This window comes from Psammomys obesus, unplaced genomic scaffold, assembly GCF_907164565.1.
Source record: "Psammomys obesus unplaced genomic scaffold, mPsaObe1.curated_primary_1811, whole genome shotgun sequence".
NCBI lineage: Eukaryota > Metazoa > Chordata > Mammalia > Rodentia > Muridae > Psammomys > Psammomys obesus.
Genome location: NW_026596155.1, coordinates 7626643 through 7644560, shown reverse-complemented (window position 1 = coordinate 7644560; position 17918 = coordinate 7626643). Strand labels below are relative to the sequence as shown.

General features: G+C 41.8%; 1 protein-coding gene across 1 annotated transcript in view; it reads left to right on the top strand.

Annotated features, from left to right (window-relative positions):
- Positions 1–17918, top strand: part of Fras1 (Fraser extracellular matrix complex subunit 1) — a 400690-nt gene that overhangs the window by 256714 nt on the left and 126058 nt on the right. The window contains exons 26-29 of the mRNA XM_055594513.1: positions 1305–1445; positions 4298–4568; positions 8213–8297; positions 10925–11251. Coding sequence (XP_055450488.1) covers positions 1305–1445; positions 4298–4568; positions 8213–8297; positions 10925–11251 — 824 coding nt within the window. The remainder of the gene's footprint in view (positions 1–1304; positions 1446–4297; positions 4569–8212; positions 8298–10924; positions 11252–17918) is intronic.

Below are 17918 nucleotides of genomic sequence, written 5' to 3'. Positions count from 1 at the left end.
AATGAGGCCAACATTTTATGGAATGCAAAGCTTATATTGAATGATTGTGAAGTACCCATTAGCAGTGGATCAGCCATATTGATATGGGCACAGAATGTTCAGCATGTAAACTAAATCACTAATGACCCCAATATTGATATTATATCCTTGAAAAATAGGATTTGGGTAGCAATTTAGTGAGAAATACCAGAGATTTCATTATTAAGCTGAAGTTAAGCCCAACGGCTTAACCTCCTTGTCTATGGGATCATCTGAGAAAAATTCCCACCTGCTCTCATTTCTATCAAAACCTGTTGCCAGGTGTGCCCACTAGACAGAATGCTTGGTATTGAATAATAATGCCATCAAGAAGCATGGATAGCTTGAATCTTTCCTGGGTACTTTGGAAGAACTCATTGAGTTTTATATTTCTCCACATTGTGTCCATCGGTAGTATCTTATTCAATATTCACAATGACTTGGTGACACATGGTGGATGGTAAGAATCCTGTTTTGCACGTGTAAAAAACAAAGGAGACTTTGAAGAGTTAAGGTAACATATTGAGCTCCAGATTTCTCAGTCCAGCGCCTTTTACACTGTACTACATAGCCTTGCCACAATAAATCCCAGCTAAGAAGGCAGGACAATTGGGCACGGAACTCCCTGTCTTTCAAAGGTTATTAACTTGATTCAAAGAAGAAGCCCTATGGTTCTTTCAGTAGCTAGCTCTCTGTGTGCGGTTAATGCTACTGTCACTATTCTCACTCTCAGGCGACACGGCTGTTACAGTAATAATAAGAGGACAAGTGAGGAGTGGTGTAGGAGAAAAGCTGAGCCCTCCCGGTGTGCCTGGCACTTCAGACTGAAATGCTTGTAACCCTTCCAGCTGCTGTCTGTATTAGGTGCCATTTCTACCCTCCTTGTTAAGACAAGAACATTGCGGGCCCAGATTGTAAAAGGCGTGTCCAGGGTCACAGCCGGTAAGAGGCTGAGAAGGAATGGCACCCCCAAAAGAAGCCTGTGCTCTTAATCGCCCTAAACACCACCTCTCACAAAGTCAGCAGGCCTTTCAGAACATTCGTCCATGGGTGGTGTTCTTTAGATGACATTGCATAAACTGAGCAGTGGGCTGCGCTATTCTGTTTCCTTCTGAGGGGAGACCAGCCCCCTACAAACATCAGCAGCATTTTCAGGCAGGCATTCAATGGTTGCTGGCACTTTAGCTCTTCTGGTTGCAGTGCCTTTTATCACACCCCCCCCCCCCGCCGTGGTACCTCCAGGTGGTGTGCTGGGCTGGGCCTTACTCATGTCTTCCCTTTGGCAGCCTGCCCTCGGGGATGTTCGCAGTGCAGCCACAAAGATCGGTGCCGCTTATGTGAACATGGCTTCTTCCTGAAGAGCGGCCTCTGCGTGCTCAGTTGTGTCCCTGGTTTCTCCGGCCACTCATATAGTGAACCCTGCGCTGGTAAGATCATCTCTGCTGGTAGTGTGGTGATGGCACCAGCCATGGCTCCATGCAAATAATGGATCTCCAGATATGGTTAACATCTGTTATATGAAACCTGGCAATCCCTATTGTGCGGAGACCCTCGGTACTACATAAGGCACTCTGTGTAGACCGTTGGCAATTAGGGAAGCCTAACCCCTAATTTCTTTCATCTTGGGATGAAAAAAGCGATCCGCAACTTAAAAGTCCTAACTATCAGATGAGAACCTCCATATAAACTTAAGCGTGTTTCTTGAATTGCAGCCATGCTTTAGAAAACTCACATCTATAGCACGTGTCTAATGCATTGTTAGTGTTCATGTAAGCTCTCGTGGCTGCTGCCAAGGTGCGGTGCTGCCACTGTATACGCGTACCCTGCACGGAGGGGAGAGAAATTCTGAGTAGTGTGAGGAGACTGTCTCATTAACTGCAGGTGTTTGAAGTGGATCCGTTGGAAGGTGCTCTGTTAGGAACTGTCTCTCCCAACACAGACATCTCCCTTTAAAAAGCAAAGAGAAATGAATTTTAACTCAGCCCAGTTTTGAACCCTGTAAGGTGGTTTGGGAGGGGTGTTGTTTGTTTTATTTGTTTGTTTTTAGGTAGAGAAAGCTTAAGAGTTGCACCGTGGATGAGAGTTCCTTGGGTTTTGTCAATTGATACTTGAGGGACTTTCTATTTTATAGTCTTTGAACCTGGGGCTTCATGCATGCTGGGCCAAGTATTCTACCCTCGAGCTGCAGCCCTAGCACTAACGAAGGGCGTTTTTCTCATGCTGACAGCCAAATACATAGTCTGTCTCTGTATTTTTGCTCTAAAGATATTAGAACTTTTTAAAAAGAGAAAAGTACACCTCTGGCTTCCTTCATTGGGATCTTGCTGGGAACTACAAGTGCTTGCGAGTGAGCTGCTGACTCCTGGGAGGCCACACAGGTCAGCTCAGGGAGATGGAGTTCTCATTCGTTAGAATAATTTCCTGTAGAGGTCACCTCTGAGAAACTTGATGTTCCCAAGTTGTCCTCTCACCTCGCTCTAGAAGGGAGCTGTAGAAGGGAACGCTGCCAGACAAAGTCCTTGACAAAATACCTTGCAGGAGAAAGGAGCTACAGCAAATCTATATGACGGTCGAAGACTGTTTTACCAGTGTTTCATGTGGACAGAGATAAACGCAATTTTTTTTTTTTTTTTATGAACGTACTGCCACGAAGTCTGACTCTGAGCCATTCCCTGTGGATTAGCTGGTTCTCTTCTGGGAATGGTGTCAGACCTGCCTTTTATTGCTGACTCGTGCGGGATCTGATGTGACGAGTGAGCCTGGAAACGACTGTTTTCAAATCTGCAAGCTCATTAGCATTACCCGAGGTGTCTACCCATCACAGGTCACCAATTCAGAGTCTTTAGCAGTACAGCCCAAGGGTCCCTGTTATTATATAAAAGATCCCTATATGGGTTATTAAGACATAATGTGCACCAAAATTTCTATCCTTTAAATTATATCACCCAGTGATATTTTTAAGCCTATTCACAAAGTTGTGAAACAATCTCCAGTACCTAATTCTAGAACATTTTCATCAGCCTGGAAGCAAACTGCCTAACCTTTAGCAGTCTCTGCTTATTTCCCTGTCACTCCTGCCTCTGGCAAGCGCTAATTTACTTCCTGTCTTTGTATATTTGTCTACTCTAGACATCTCACATCAACAGAATCACACATTATATATATATACTTTCATGTCTGGCTTCCATGTCTGGCTTTCATGTCAAGGTGTACTCCATGTTATAGCCTGCCCCAGTCTAGCATTTTCTTTCATTTTTGTGGATACTATAACTTTGTTTTATGGATATGTAGCATTCTTTTGATCTACTCTTTACCTCTGTGTTTGTTTTTAATATTGGCTAGTAAACCCATCCATGTTAGGCAGACACTCTGCCACTGAGCCACACACCCAACCTTGGTTTATGTTTTCACCAACTGATTTTTGACTGTTTTGAGTAGAGTTACTATGAACACCTGTAGGCAACACCTTATATAGGTCTATTCTTGTAGTTCTCCAGGGCATCTAGCAGTAGGATTGTTGGGTTACCTGGTAAAACTATTTCACTTGAGGACCTGGAAAACTATATTTCCCATGGTTGTGCCATTTTATTTAACAACAATGTGTGAGGATTCTATTTTTTTCATGTCTTGCCAAAAATTATTGTTTTCTATCCTGACAGAAGGAAGTGTCATATAACTGAGGTTTTGGTTTCCATTCTGGCAACTGAGGTTCTACAGCTATTTGTGTTCTCAGTGGCTTTGTGTGTGCAGCTCTCCTTCAGAGAAAAGCTTATTCAAAGGCTTGTTCATGTTTAGCTTGCCCTTCATTGTTGAGATACAGGAGCCTGTTATATGTTCTGGATAGAAGTCTTTTTTCTCCTAGATTGAGGATTTACACAGTTTCTCCCATTCTGGAGGTTGTCTTTTTGTAGTGGTGTTTTGACGTATAAATGTTTTTTTTATTTATTTTAATGACGCAAATTAATTTGATTTTTTTCTTTTGTATCTTATACTATTTTGCCTTATTCAAGAAACAATTGCTGGCTTCTTTTTAAAATTTATTTCTATTTTTTATCTTTCAACAAGTTGACAGTTTAGATCTTTCATCTGAGCTCTAGTTATCCTCATGTGCATTCAGATGGGAATCCTTGGGGTAGAAGGATGTTCTGATTGCAGAATAGCCTAAATCTCCCTTGTGTGCCTCTGAATTAATGTCAGGGGTCCATTTCTTTAAAACAAGCACATGGAATCTAATTAGTGGCTGTGACAAGTCTGACCTTTAAGCTCATACATTTTCTAGACAAAATGTACACCCCAAGTCTTCACGTGAATGGCTCCTTGACCCTTGGAATCGGTTCAATGAAGCCACTAGACTTCTCACTCCTGAACATCCAACACCAGGAAGGCCGAGTGGAAGATCTGCTTTTCCACGTTGTGAACACGCCCACCAATGGTCAGCTCCTGCTCTCAAGAAATGGAAAAGAGGTCCAGCTGGAAAAGGCTGGCCATTTTAGCTGGAAAGATGTGAATGAGAAGAAAGTGCGCTTTGTGCACAGCAAGGAGAAACTCAGGTGAGCCTGCCCTGCTCTTTGCTGTTGTCTCCTCTCATCTTTTCTCAGCCCATCCACCCCCAACCTCTTTCTTAATAGCCATCCCCTCCCGTCGGGAAAGATCGATACTCCACAAATGCTTTCAGCTGCCTGTCATCGTTCCCCCGTAATTGCTTCGAGAGTATGCTTCTGTTTGAGGCATTTCCATTTTATCACATAATTATGGGTAATTCTCTGATGTGACAGAAAAATTCTGAGTATAATTACCCAGGTTTTGGGCCCCACAGAAGCAAAACGTGTTATATTGCCAGATGCTAGAGTTGCTTCCTTCATGCAAGGGCAACGCTAGGGAACAATGGGCAGGTAAAGGATTTAAATCTGGCTTATCAATGTGTCCTTTGGCCCCCAGAATTTGGGAAGAAATCTTAGAGTCAAGCTTAGCGTTTTATTATCCACTTTATGAGATTAATTGTGGCTAATTTTTAGGCCTGATCCAGGTCTTCTCTGGTGCTACACATAGCTCTGGCTGTCTTCCTTACCCAGGCCGATGTGTGCATCTGGAATGCAGTAGAAAGTTAACAAGATCTGAAGCAAATGCAGCATTATAATTAGCAGAGTAAATCTACTACACAGAAACCACAGAATTTACCCCCAAAGACTAGCCTTTTCCATTCTCGGTCACCCTGCTCTGCTCCATTAGCCCAGGTAACTCACCATAGACTATGTGTGAACAAGGGAATGAAGCCCATGAAATAGTGATAAAGACACATGAATAGTTTCTACTGTCAACACTTGACATGGGTGTTCCTCTTAATGCTTTTAACGATATACTGATTGATTGATTGATTGATTGATTGATTGAGATTTAGGCTAAAAGATACATAGGAAGAAAAACTGATGGTAGTTTTTCTACTATAGTTCAGAGCCGCTGATTTCAGTAGCCTGCACAGACCACATCATAGGAACAAGAACAACTAACATTTATTGAGTGCTCATGTTAAGCCAAGCGTTATGCTCCCCCTTCTACAGCCTTGAGACTATTAGTAGTAAGTACAGACTGTTACTCCAAGCTGACACTCTCTGAATCCCTAGACTACGCCTTTAGCAATGATGACATTCTCCCTTCTAATATGCTAGTATTAACAAGCATATGTTTGCCCTCGAGGGTGAAGATCACTGTATGGTGAGCACACACCACTGTGGTGTGTTTCATGACACTCAGGCACTCTCCCGAATCCTTCTCCGTTATCTGTGCTTACTTTATTTTGGTTGAAAGTATAGTAAGTATCTGCATCTCTCCTCCCTCCCCCCTCCACATCTTCACAAAATTATGTGCACATATGGGTACCACACTCACAGAGCTATACAGGCCCTAGAGTCTGAAGTCATCTGCCTTGAAATAAGTTGTGGAAAAATGCAAAGTACCATAGACAAACAAAGTTAACCTTCCTGTCTATTTAGCTTTTCCACATATCACCCAATTTCCTGCAGAATTAGTTTTGCACCCTTACATGGGATAAAATTCAGCAGTTGAGTCATTCTCACAATACTCTTTCTTGGTGTGAACATCCATTTCCTTTAAAAAAAATCAAACAAATGAAATAACAGAAATATTCAAACAAGATTGGGAGAGGCACATAAAAACATAAAATTGTTTGTCTCTCAGTGACACAAAAAATGAAAGCGTCAACCTGACCTATACGAGTGTGTTTCTTTATGTTTTCATGACCATGATTAAGACAGGAATTATTGAGTTTCTTTGGGCTTAGAGTACACCTGTGTAGTAAAAGGCAATCTGTAAATGTAGCCAGGGGAACCCTGGCAAACTGAGAGGCTGTTCGGCACGTCAGCCACCAAAATTCATTTTCCTTCTTTGTTCACAATGTTGATTCTACTAGTTGCATGGGGCAGGGCAGAGACTGAAATGGAAGGGAAGATGAAAGGGAGGAAGAACTTGGAAAAAGTGCAGGAATGTCTCTAATGCTTGGTACACAGAGCTAGACCACCCAGTGGAATTCTATTTTAAAGTGTCTGTTTCATAAGCATAAACAAATGTATACAGTGTTGTTACAGCAATCATAGTCAAGATAGAGAACAGCTCCATTAACCCTACTCTGGTCTCCTAAAAAAAAAAAAGTTACTTTCTTCATCCCAGACTCTGTCAACTGTGATCTGGTTTTTCACCTCTGTGCTTTCACCCTTTCTAAAACATCATGTGGCACAATATGTAGTGTGTTGTTTCTTGCTTCTTAGATCCACCCATACATTTCAGGTGTGAGTAGTTAGTTCCAAGAACACCTTAAACCTTTAAAACAATGGGTCCTCAAGTCGATCAGAATCTAAAATCTCCTGTAGTGTGTTGATCGCAGATTGTACCTGTCGGCAGTGAGCCGTGCATGGTTCGTCGTTGAAGACGAACAGTTCTGCCTTCCATCCCAACAGGGTCTGATGTTCTTGGGTGTCTGTAGTAGGAAGTCAGCCCACAGCAGAGTGAGCCTTCAGTGAGTCTCTTTGGCGACAAGTAGGAGAAGTAAGTTTTGATTATGCAGGGTAGTAAGACTGTCCTAAAGTGGGAGGAGGTGGCTCATACCTCCGTGACATCAAAAGCAATTGCTCCAAGGTTAAGTCCAGGGGCCAGAACTAAGAAATGGAAGTAGGACACAATCCTTCTTCCACATCTGCTCATAGGTGGCATTCACCTCTCGTCCGGGTGGGCTTGCTCCACATTCTCATCAGCACACTAGTTGATGATCGCCAATAGTCAAATCAGGGAAGGACTTGCATCCCCTTTTAGTTGTAGTCACGGCAAATGGGTGTAAGGAGAGGGCTGGGGATGGGTGAGAACTGGCATTATGCAGCCCAGCTCTTCAAATATTGGGACCCAATCACAAGCATTTGGAAGAAGTGAGGGGAGGGATTCCTGGGCTAAGGGTGCCATTAAAAGCTGGTTGAGCTATAAGCTTCTTTTCTGTTTTTCAGCTTAACCACTCTTGGCCTAACAAGTATATTTTCTGGTGTGGGTGTGTTCCTCTTTGAAAACTATGAAACAAAACAGCTGCATTATTTTTGTTTTGTTGACACAGTGTTTCTCTGCATAGCCCTGAGTGTTCTGGAACTTGCTGGCTGACCTTGAACTCAGAAATCTACCTGTCTCTGCCCCACTAACGCTGGGATTAAAGGCATTCCTGCCCACATCTAACTCCAATTGTGTTATTTTTATGTTACAAGGAGATCCTAGAACACAAAGTAGTTACAAATTTTTATTATCTCTCTATGTGTGTATAAATGTGTGCGTGTGAGAGAGAGAATGAGAGACGTGTGCATTTGTGTGTGATTTCCGATACATGTGTGTGTGGCACACATGTGGAGGTCAGAGGACGACTTTCAAGATCAAGTCTCTCCTACTATGAGATTCGAGGAACTAAGGTCATCAGGCTTACACAGCAAATGCTTTACCCACTGATACACCCAGCCAGCCACATGAAGAGTACTTTTAACGGGTTTCATCTTTGGTACTTTCTATTTACAGTGTAGATATTGTGTTGCTGTAATGGTTTGATCTAAAATTTTGCAGGAATACATCTTGGAAATATTTTAATCATTTTCTTTCTAAAAGCTAACGAAGTGACCATGTTCTTTCATTTCTTCCTTGGGGGCTTCCTTAGGAAAGGCTACTTTTCCTTGAAAATTAGCGACCAGCAATTCTTCTCCGAGCCACAGCTGATCAACATACAAGCATTTTCAACCCAGGTAATACATAATAATGCCCAGCAATGCGCACATGTTTACATGTCCCCTGACCTCAAGAGCAAACCCAGGGTTTCTGAACCGTTAAAAAAAATAATTGAGCTGAGTTGATCTTCTCATAGTTTTACGTAGAAATGCTGTTTGGTTTCATTTTAGTTCTTGGGAAAATAGTAATTTCTCATGCATCTCTGCCCTGTGTGTCTTTCATATGATACTCAGTTGAATTGCATGCCAATACTACGCAATATTGTCCCCAGTTTACAGATGAAGGAACTAGGGAACCAGACTACATAGTTTCTTTTGGAGTGATCTACTTACTAAAAGTCAAGGTTGAGTGTGGAGAGCTGGCTTCACAATCTGAGTTCTAGATCCTGCCCTGTTTGCACCTTGCTGAGCTAAGCCTGTAGAATAACTTAAAAGTGTCCCAGTTTTTAACATATTCTTTGTTCTTTAGTAGTTTGTTTTCTCTCTACGGCCGCCTCTCAGGGGAATAATATAGTTTAGTACTTAGATGGTCCTTTTAGGAGTCTATTTAAGTAAAGTGTCATTGTGGTCATGAGCCAAACATAGACCTGAGGAACTCATTGCAAAGGTGAGGGAATTCAAGAAAATGGCCCTCGGATTCATGTCTCCTCACTCTCTGAGAAGTTATACTCACAGGTCCAGAATCCATACAGAGGTAGAAGCTCTGAGCACTGGACTAGAGGGAGTGAACAGGTGAAGTGTACAAAAAGAATAAGAACACACACTCTCAGAGTTGTAGAATTCTCACTAGGCAAGCCTATGTGATTAGTCTAAGGGTGCACTAGTTTTACATATTTATCTCCATACACTGAACAGCAAGAAGATGAGGCATCATCTTCAGAAATAATACACCAATTACCCAGACTTATCTCTTCAGTCCCAAAGTAAAACTGACCATAGTCTGGGATAACAGCAAAAGCTTAAACTAGGAGCAGTGACTGCTAAGTGACAGTAATAACTGCTTCTGCTCTTCTTTAATGACACTGTCACATCTCAGTAACTTGTCACTGAGGAGAGATTAGAAAGTGATCCTAAGTTAAGTGTATAAATCTTGCTTTAATTAACGCTAACACATGTGACTCTAAACACGGGCCAGGCTTGAGATCTGGTAGCTTAAATGTTTTTTAGAACTTATACTCAGATGTTGTATTTGATCTTCTCATCTGGGACAATACAGCTTGGCCAAGAAAAGATCTGGGATAGATATTGACAAAACCTACCCTGAGATGCTGTGTGCCCACAGTTCCCTGGGTTTTGTTTCTTTCTCCATGGACAAATAATAATTACATGTTTTAGTTTTATTTATTATATGATATGCCATTAGCAACTTAACTTTTTGAAGATGGAATTTTAGAAAGGAGTTTTACTTATTTTTAATTATTTTAAGTATGTGTACTATTTCACTGCCATCTTGACCCTGAGATTTTCTCATGTAAGTTGATTTGGTATTTTCTGTTTACACACTTTGATATCACCTTTGACCTTTCCCATTTTGGAATGTGAGGGTTCTTTTCTCTGTGTGGACTCACACACAGTGTTATAGAGTTCTCTGACAATTTTGAGTAGGTGCAACATTGTGTGATTATGATAAAGATGATGGACCAGTTACATATTACATTGGTGGATGATTGTGACTTCCTGGAAGCTAGGAGTGGGGTGCTGGTGTGATTTTTAAAAGACATTTGGGTTGAAGAAGGCACTGTGTTGAGAAAAATCCTAGACAATTCAACTTCAAACACAAAGTCAATAATGTTTTCCTTGACTTCTGGCCTGTAGATCTCTCTCTCTCTCTCTTTCTCTCCCCTTCGACTTTCTTCCTTCCTTCCCTCCTTCCCTCTCTTCTCTCTCCATGTGTGTATGTGTTTTCTGCTGTGGTTCATTAACTTTTGTTTCTGTGAAAAAAAAAACATTTTATCTGCTTGCTAAGGTAATAGGAACAAATAGATTCTTAGGAAAACATATTAACTTCTGCTGTGTTAGCTGTGTCACAAGAATTAGGCAGGCTTTTGTCTCACCACACCATCATCTTGAATTTTGTCTGGCTTTATAAGCTGAATTGGGGTGGGGCTCTGTTGAGAGATTGATGAGCTAACTGGAAAAATATTACCAACAGGAACTAGCAATAGCAAGGATTCAGAGAATGGAAGTATGTCACTGAGTCAGCATGTTGCAGTGTGACCTAGAGTAAAAGTTTACCTCCCAAACACAAGGCCCCAAATTACATATCTCTCATTAGTCTTTCCTGGATTAAGACATCTGATTGCGTTTCCTGACACTGAGCTGTGTTCTGCTGCAAATGCAGGGTGTATGGTATAATCCAAGATGGCTGAGAAACTAGAAACTTAGAAGCACATAGCACTTATAGATTGGGTTTTTATCAAGACTGTGGTTATGAAGTGGCTTGAGAAACCTCTAGAATCCAGAGCCATGGCATAACCCCAGTCACTATGGCCCAGCACACCTCTGACAAATAATTTTTTCATGGAATAGGTTAGCATTTTCATGATTTTCTGAAAGGAGTTTAATCGGGTTAGATACACTGCTGTCTTGTCCGCTGCATTAACCTAGCAAATGACTCTTGTTCCCACTTGCCTTCGACTCCACAGGCCCCATATGTGCTGAGAAATGAGGTCCTGCATGTCAGCAAAGGGGAGCGGGCAGCCATCACCACCCAGCTGCTTGACATCCGGGATGATGACAACCCACAGGATGTAGTCGTGAACGTGCTCGATCCTCCACTTCATGGCCAGTTGCTCCAAACACTACCAACCTCTGCAGCCCCTGTCTATCAGTTCCATCTGGACGAGCTCTCCAGAGGCCTCCTCCTCTATGCTCACGATGGCTCAGACAGCACCTCGGATGTTGTAGTGTTGCAGGCCAATGACGGACACTCCTTCCAAAATATACTGTTTCATGTGAAGAATGTTCCCAAGGTCGGTGTCATCCCTAGGGTTACCATTTCCTTGTGTCTACCTGTGAAGTTTACCCGCGCAACTATTTTGGCAATGCTTATAAAGTTAGGCTATGATGAAGTACTCATTTATTTGTTCCAGCAAAGCATCTCACAAATAAGAGCAGTATATTTGATAGATCCACTGTTGACCTAAAAAAAATTCTCTACTGGTTTGAAGCCCTGAAACTGTTTTGTATCCACTCTTATTTTTGTTGCCTGCCTGACCCTGATCATGGGACTCAAGGCACCTCTGTTTCTGTTGTCTAGTTATCTGAATTAATGAACAGGAGTAAGTGCAAACATTCTGTTAGCCAAGCTGAAGTAAGATGAAAGAATGTGAAGAAACTATTGGCAACCACAGGAGTTGTCTTGAGTGACAGGGATGTGTTCCCCATCCTGAGTCACCAACATGCCACCTTTGTACATTTTGCCAAGTCCACAAGCACCTTGATGCTGTTCCTTCAGTCACCTTGCTTCTTTATAATGGTCCCATCCTAACAATAATACTTGTAAGACCATGGGCTTCCTGTAGAATTATACCCTCGCTGAAATTGTAAGTGAATACACAGCCATTCTATACAATTTTGTCCATGTCCTATGCAAGATGCTCTTGGACACTGCGGATGAGATAGATGTTTATGGCATCTTAAGGGATGCTGAGCTGACCTATTCAGGAACAAACACTCCTACTAGCGTTTTTCAAAGGTCATTGCTCTTCAGTGGCGGCCCTTTCCTCAGCCTCACAAGAGGCTCTTTCCCATGGTAGTAAATTTCGAAACACTATATTTAGCTTTTCACGCTACATATCACTATCCATGGAGATATTATTGATGATTGGCCAAAGAGAGATTTGCTTGCCATATTCTCACCAGTGGTCACTCAAGGCAAGATGGTGCCCTTCCTTGAATCTCATATGCGTGCTAACTTGTTCCTGCTGAAAGTGATGATGGAGTGTGTGGAGGCTGATTGTGCAACAGAGCTGGCAAATGGCCACTCTGTAGCTAATTCTAATTATCACCCTCTCATGGTGGCCTGTGGAAATGAGGTTCGGTTCTGGGAAGATAGAGTTTAGACAGATGCGGAAAGTTTGCTCTTCTTCTTTCTTGGTTTTCTTCCAAAGTCTGAACTGGGTTTCAGCACAACCTTCACCAGCGACTTTCATATCATAGTTCCAATCTGTGTTTGGAGCTCGGCTCAGTGCATTGCACAGTTTTGCACAGGGTGGCCCAGGATGGAAGGGCATTTCTCGGGTTTTCCCTGCTTTGACTACCAAAATAAAGAAGAATAGAATTTAATTCATAAGGAGTCAAGAACATGAAACACAGATTTCCATTCCTTGCATGCCTTACCCTTGTGAGCCCTGTAGAGAATTACTGGGTCTGTTGCTGATTGCTAAAAAGTGAATTTAGTGATGCCCTTTCTCCCTCTACCTTCTCATCCTATCCATCCTCTTTAGTACTGAGAATCCCTAGCCAGGCATGTGACCATGGCTCAGAACTGGGATACTGGCGGCCTAAGCCTCGGCATTGCCAGAATGTGCTAATAATAAATTTGGCTACATCCCTGATTATAGTATGCAAATATCTACTACTTTTCTTTTAGGAATTAAAATAAATACTTCTTTATACCTTTTTATCCTGCTCAACAAAGGTTGGAATATTGGTTGTGTCACCTGATTTCTTCTAAAGAAAATTATAGCATGAGTTGGAAGGCTTTTTATTTGTTTGGTTTTTAACATTTACTGGACACTAAAGCTTGATGTGAATTATTCCTTTTAATCTTCCGTTTGTCCTATAGTGTTTGTACAATTATCTCTTACTTGCCAAAGGAGGAAACTAAAACAAAAGGAGATTTGGAAATAGTCATTGTCACAAAGGTTTCCCACACCAGAGCTAAGATTTCATTTCAAGTATCTCTGACTCCCACACTCAGCCGGGGTTCTTTTCATTCTGGCTTGTAGCATTCAGGTTTTTTTTAAGGCGTATATAATCTCATTGCCTTGATGGATTAAATAAAGACAAAAATTTATTCATTTTCTTGGTGTCCTAGCCAAGCAAGCTGGGCCCCAAACTTTCTGGAACCTTTCCTTTGGATTCCCCACAGCTTATTACAAGAGAGACTCTTTATAATCACAGGTCTACTGGGTCCAGGAAATAAAACTGGCCTCCTGTGTTACAGTGGCTGGCGCATGTAGTTGGATATGATTGCGTTCATTCTAAGAGCCATTTCTGAAGACAGGCATGAGTATTCCTTCCCGGAGGCTGCCTGTGTGTTAAATCTGGGAAAGAGCCATCTACTTGATGGTATATAGTTGGTGGCTTTAATGGAATGGATGAGGACATTAGAATTCCTTATGAACAGATTACACAAGTGAGTCCCTGTCTTGTTCACTGGGAAAGTTAGCCTGTTTTTCTGTTCTTTCTCTGATGAAGCAAGAGAAGGAAGCTTTGTAAGAGGAAGCATTAATTCAGTTTTACTCTCCGAGCAGAGCACCTTTTATGTTTTTGTTGGCTGAGTGGCTGTGTGCAGAAGGGTGTAAGGGCTTGAGCAAGATGGGTGGCTATGTCTCTGTCTCCCAGGTGCTCTGTGCCAGGTACAGAAATGCTCAGGGCACCCCTGCTGATGCTGGCATGGCTCTTCCCGACTATGCAAAGAACTGTGAGTTCAGTCCTGTTTTTCAAGCTGTGTGCTACTTCCCCCAAACTTGGCCTGATGGTAAATAAACTGGCCACTTCCAGGAAGACACTGAGCTACTATGGAGAAAATAGAATCAGGAGTGATGTCAAAACATGTTTTACTGGAGCAGGAGGCAGAAGGGGAAAAAAACATTAAAAAGTGGTAAAAAAAATGATGTGCTGAACAGGTTTTCATTAATTGGGTTTATGAGGAGGCTTGCCAAACCCAAGCCTGCTAGAGATAGATACTTCTAACCTTCTAACAAATTTCCACTCTCTGCAAGGCCTGCAGTCTGGGCCAGGGAGAGTCAGCTCTGGTAGATGGTTCTTGGCTGGATTTTTAAGGAACTACATCCTTTTCCTTAATTACAGTACCTCTGGAAAACCATGCCTTCTTTCTACTTTGGCATCTAGTCTAACAGTCTTACTGATCTCCTTTGTTATTTGAACAGTTCTTCCTGCAGCTAGCTAATGCTTTAATGTTAAAAATCCCCTCAATGCCATAGTAATAACTGGCTGGGAAACTCTGCCTCTGAGAGTCCTTTCTGCTATGGGATTGTCTGTACATGGCTTAAAATGCCCTATTGTATTTCCTTCAGTTTCACTCATGCCTCTCACTGATACTTTTATGGGGACACAGTTACTTACAATTCTTTGTGTGAATTTAAAATGTCAGTGGTGGAAAAATGTTTGAGAGATGAATAAGCACAGCCAAATCCCTTCCAAATATCAGCTTTCCTTTTTTAACAAGCTATTTAGCTTGTTACAGCCATTGTCTCATAGGACACACACAGAGAAAATTTTTATTGACTTAAATATTGGAATCCACACCAAGCAAAGGTTATATGCCCCTGACCTGAAATAGCCAGCCTCTAAGTCTTTGTTGATAAACAAAAAACCACCTGGTTGTCTTCCATTTTCTTCTCCTGCTGGCCCGGTTCATCTCATGGCTTCTACATCACTTGTTTTATCCCTCGGGTCCATAATGTCCTGCACCATTAAAATGTTAAATCTATGAACTCCTGAAAATGAAGGCATATGTTTACAGAATAAGTTGGCAGTGGAGAGCAATGGGTGGGAGGCCGGGGCAGGACAACTAGCCAACTAGCCATTTACTAAATGGTAGAGTTTTGGAAACTTTGTTCCAGATTCTTTGGGCCCAGAATTGGGCTATGGTATCATTTGAGCTAAAGTTTCATTATTTATGACTCCATAAATAATGGGGAGGGGATTGTATTTTGTTTTAAAGGATGGAAGCTTGTGCTTTTTACTGTGCTTCACAACGTTAATATTTTTACTCGTAATACAATATGTAATGGCTAAATTTTATTACAGGCATTTTTGTCTGCCTATTGTTCTATGAAATGAATTAGGAGACCTACTTAATTTAAAGCACTACTTTAATCATGTCCTCGATTTTACTCATTGGGATTTCATTGCCTGCTAATGTACTCTGAGGGATACATAAAACATCACAGGGCAGGATTGTTCAACTAGTGGTATAACTAATTTATTGAGCTGATGGGGATGTGCAATAGAGGGAAGCTGTAAGGAGAAAGGGAAATTCCAAAATGTCAACAATGAGGGGGAGATAACAGCTATAGAAAAGATGTTTAGCATTCTGTCCATCTCTTGAATATTTCCCTCCTCTTCCCAAGAGAAAACAGTAGAAACAACCATGGTCAAGATGAATATGAAGGTTACTATATTTTTTTCAAAACAATGAGTAGAACATAAAAGCCATATATATTTAATGTTTATAACATGATGAATTTGGGGCTACAAATATAGCCAGGAAGCCACCATTGCTTCAGAGTCATAGACACCATCACTTCCCAAGGTCTCCTGTGGATCTCTTAGCATTGCTGCTAATCTTTCTAGTCAAGATACTTGTCAGTCCTCTTAGCAAACAAAGCAATCCATGCGGCATCATGGGTAACACTTTATAGACTCTAATGACAGTCAACGCTGCTTTGCTCTGTGTGTGCTTTCTCCTTCCATGTTTTCACGTTGCTAATTAACATCCTTTCATTTCAAATTGAAGAACTCAGCATTTCTTGTCAGACAGGCCAACTTGTGGTCAACTATAGTAGCTTTGTTGTGGTCAGAAAGTCTCTCATTTCTGAATGCCAGCCTGGTCAGTGAATTATTCTTGGTTTACAGTTTTATCTCTCATTGCTTTAATTGTATAATTCCACTCTCTGGGCATGCGGAGTGACTGCTGTGTAATCTGGGATCCTGTGAGGTTCCCCTGTGTGTGTTAGGTTAATTTTCCTGGTACAGAACTTTCTTTCTTTTGAAAACTTGACGATCAAATGACAATTTCTTCAGGTTCAATTGCTTGGAATCCTCTGAGCTTTGATTTGAGTGATTTGAATGAGCATTTCCCACCTCAGGTTTGGAAAGTTTTCTGACATTATTTTTGTACATGAGGGTTTACTCTTTACAGCTCTTTTTTTCTTTTTATTCCTCAGACTGGATGATTTCAAATGATCTGTTGCAGCTCGCTGATTCTTTTTTTCTCTCTCTTTCAGTGAATAAGTCTATTGAAGCTCTCTTGAGTTTTTAATTTCATACAGTTAACTATAGCTTTATATTTCTCTTAGAATTTTTTTTAGTGGTTGTTGGCTTTGGTGGACTTGTCACTGTGCGTCTGTTGCTCTCCTGACTCATGTTTAGTTTACTGTCTGAGTCTACTTGTTACTCATACTTTTTTGATATTATTGTTTTGCATTCTTTGTCATGCAGTTCGTAGGCCTCTATTTCTTTAGAGCCAGGCCCTGTAGATTTAGTGTCTGCCCTTAGTGCTATCATGTTTCTTTGGCCATCTTTTCTGTGGTCCATGAAATTATGCATTTGAAGAGGAATTGACTTCACATAGTCTTTACTGTTTGGCTTCCAGAAAAAAAAAAAAAAAAAGACTGCCAGCACTCAGTTCCAGCTAAAGATTTTGAAGTTCTCTCAGAACATAGTCTCTGAACGTACCCTTTCTATTTCTCTTGATCTCTCTTCGGGGGAAGTTTGAGGGTTTCTTTAAAAACCACGGAGCGGAGCTTTGTGCTGAAAAGTCTCCCTGTGACAGTGTCCTGATGTGTTCAAGGTCAGCTGTTGGCTGTGTGCCATCTAAGGAGTGTGCACTGCCTGCAACACTTAGAACTTTGGCTGTGACAGGGGCTGTGTGGGGTGCAGCCAGTCCTTATGGGCTAGTAGGGGAATACCTTAGTTACTTTTCTATTGCTGTGGTCAGTCACCACAACTAAGGCAAGTTATTGAGGAAAGAGTTTCAGAGGGAAAGTCCATACCATTGTGGTAGGTTGAATAAGACTGGCCCCCATAGGTACTTAGCCATCATGGAATGGCATTGTTTGAAAGGATTAAAAGGATTGGCATGTGTGGCCTTGTTGAAGGAAGTATGTCTGGGGTGGGGATGGGGACTTTGAAGGTTTTAAAATTAATTTATTTATTCACTTTACATCCTGATCTCAGCCCTCTCCTTTCCTCCCAGTTTCTACCACATACACACCCCTCTCCCCATTTTCCCCTCTCCTTCTCTTCAGAGAAGAGGGAGGTCCCCATGGGTAACAATCCACCCTGGCACATTAAGTCAATGCAGGACTAAATGTATTCTCTCTCACTGAGACCAGGCAAGGCAGCACAATTAGAGGAAAGGGATCCAAACACAGGCATCAGAGTCAGAGACGACCCCCACTCCAGTTGCTGGGGGACCCACATAAAAACCACGCTGCACATCTGCTACATATGTGCAGGGGGCCTAGGCTAAGACCAGCCCATGTATGCTGTTTGCTTGGTGGTTCAGTCACTGTGAGCCCCCATGAGCCCAGGTTAGTTAACTCTGTAGGTCTTATGGAGTCCCCCATTCTCTCAATCATTCCCCCGACTCTTCCATAGAACTCCCTAAGCTCTGTCTAATGTTTGTCTGTGTGTCTCCATATCTGTTTCCATCAGCTGCTG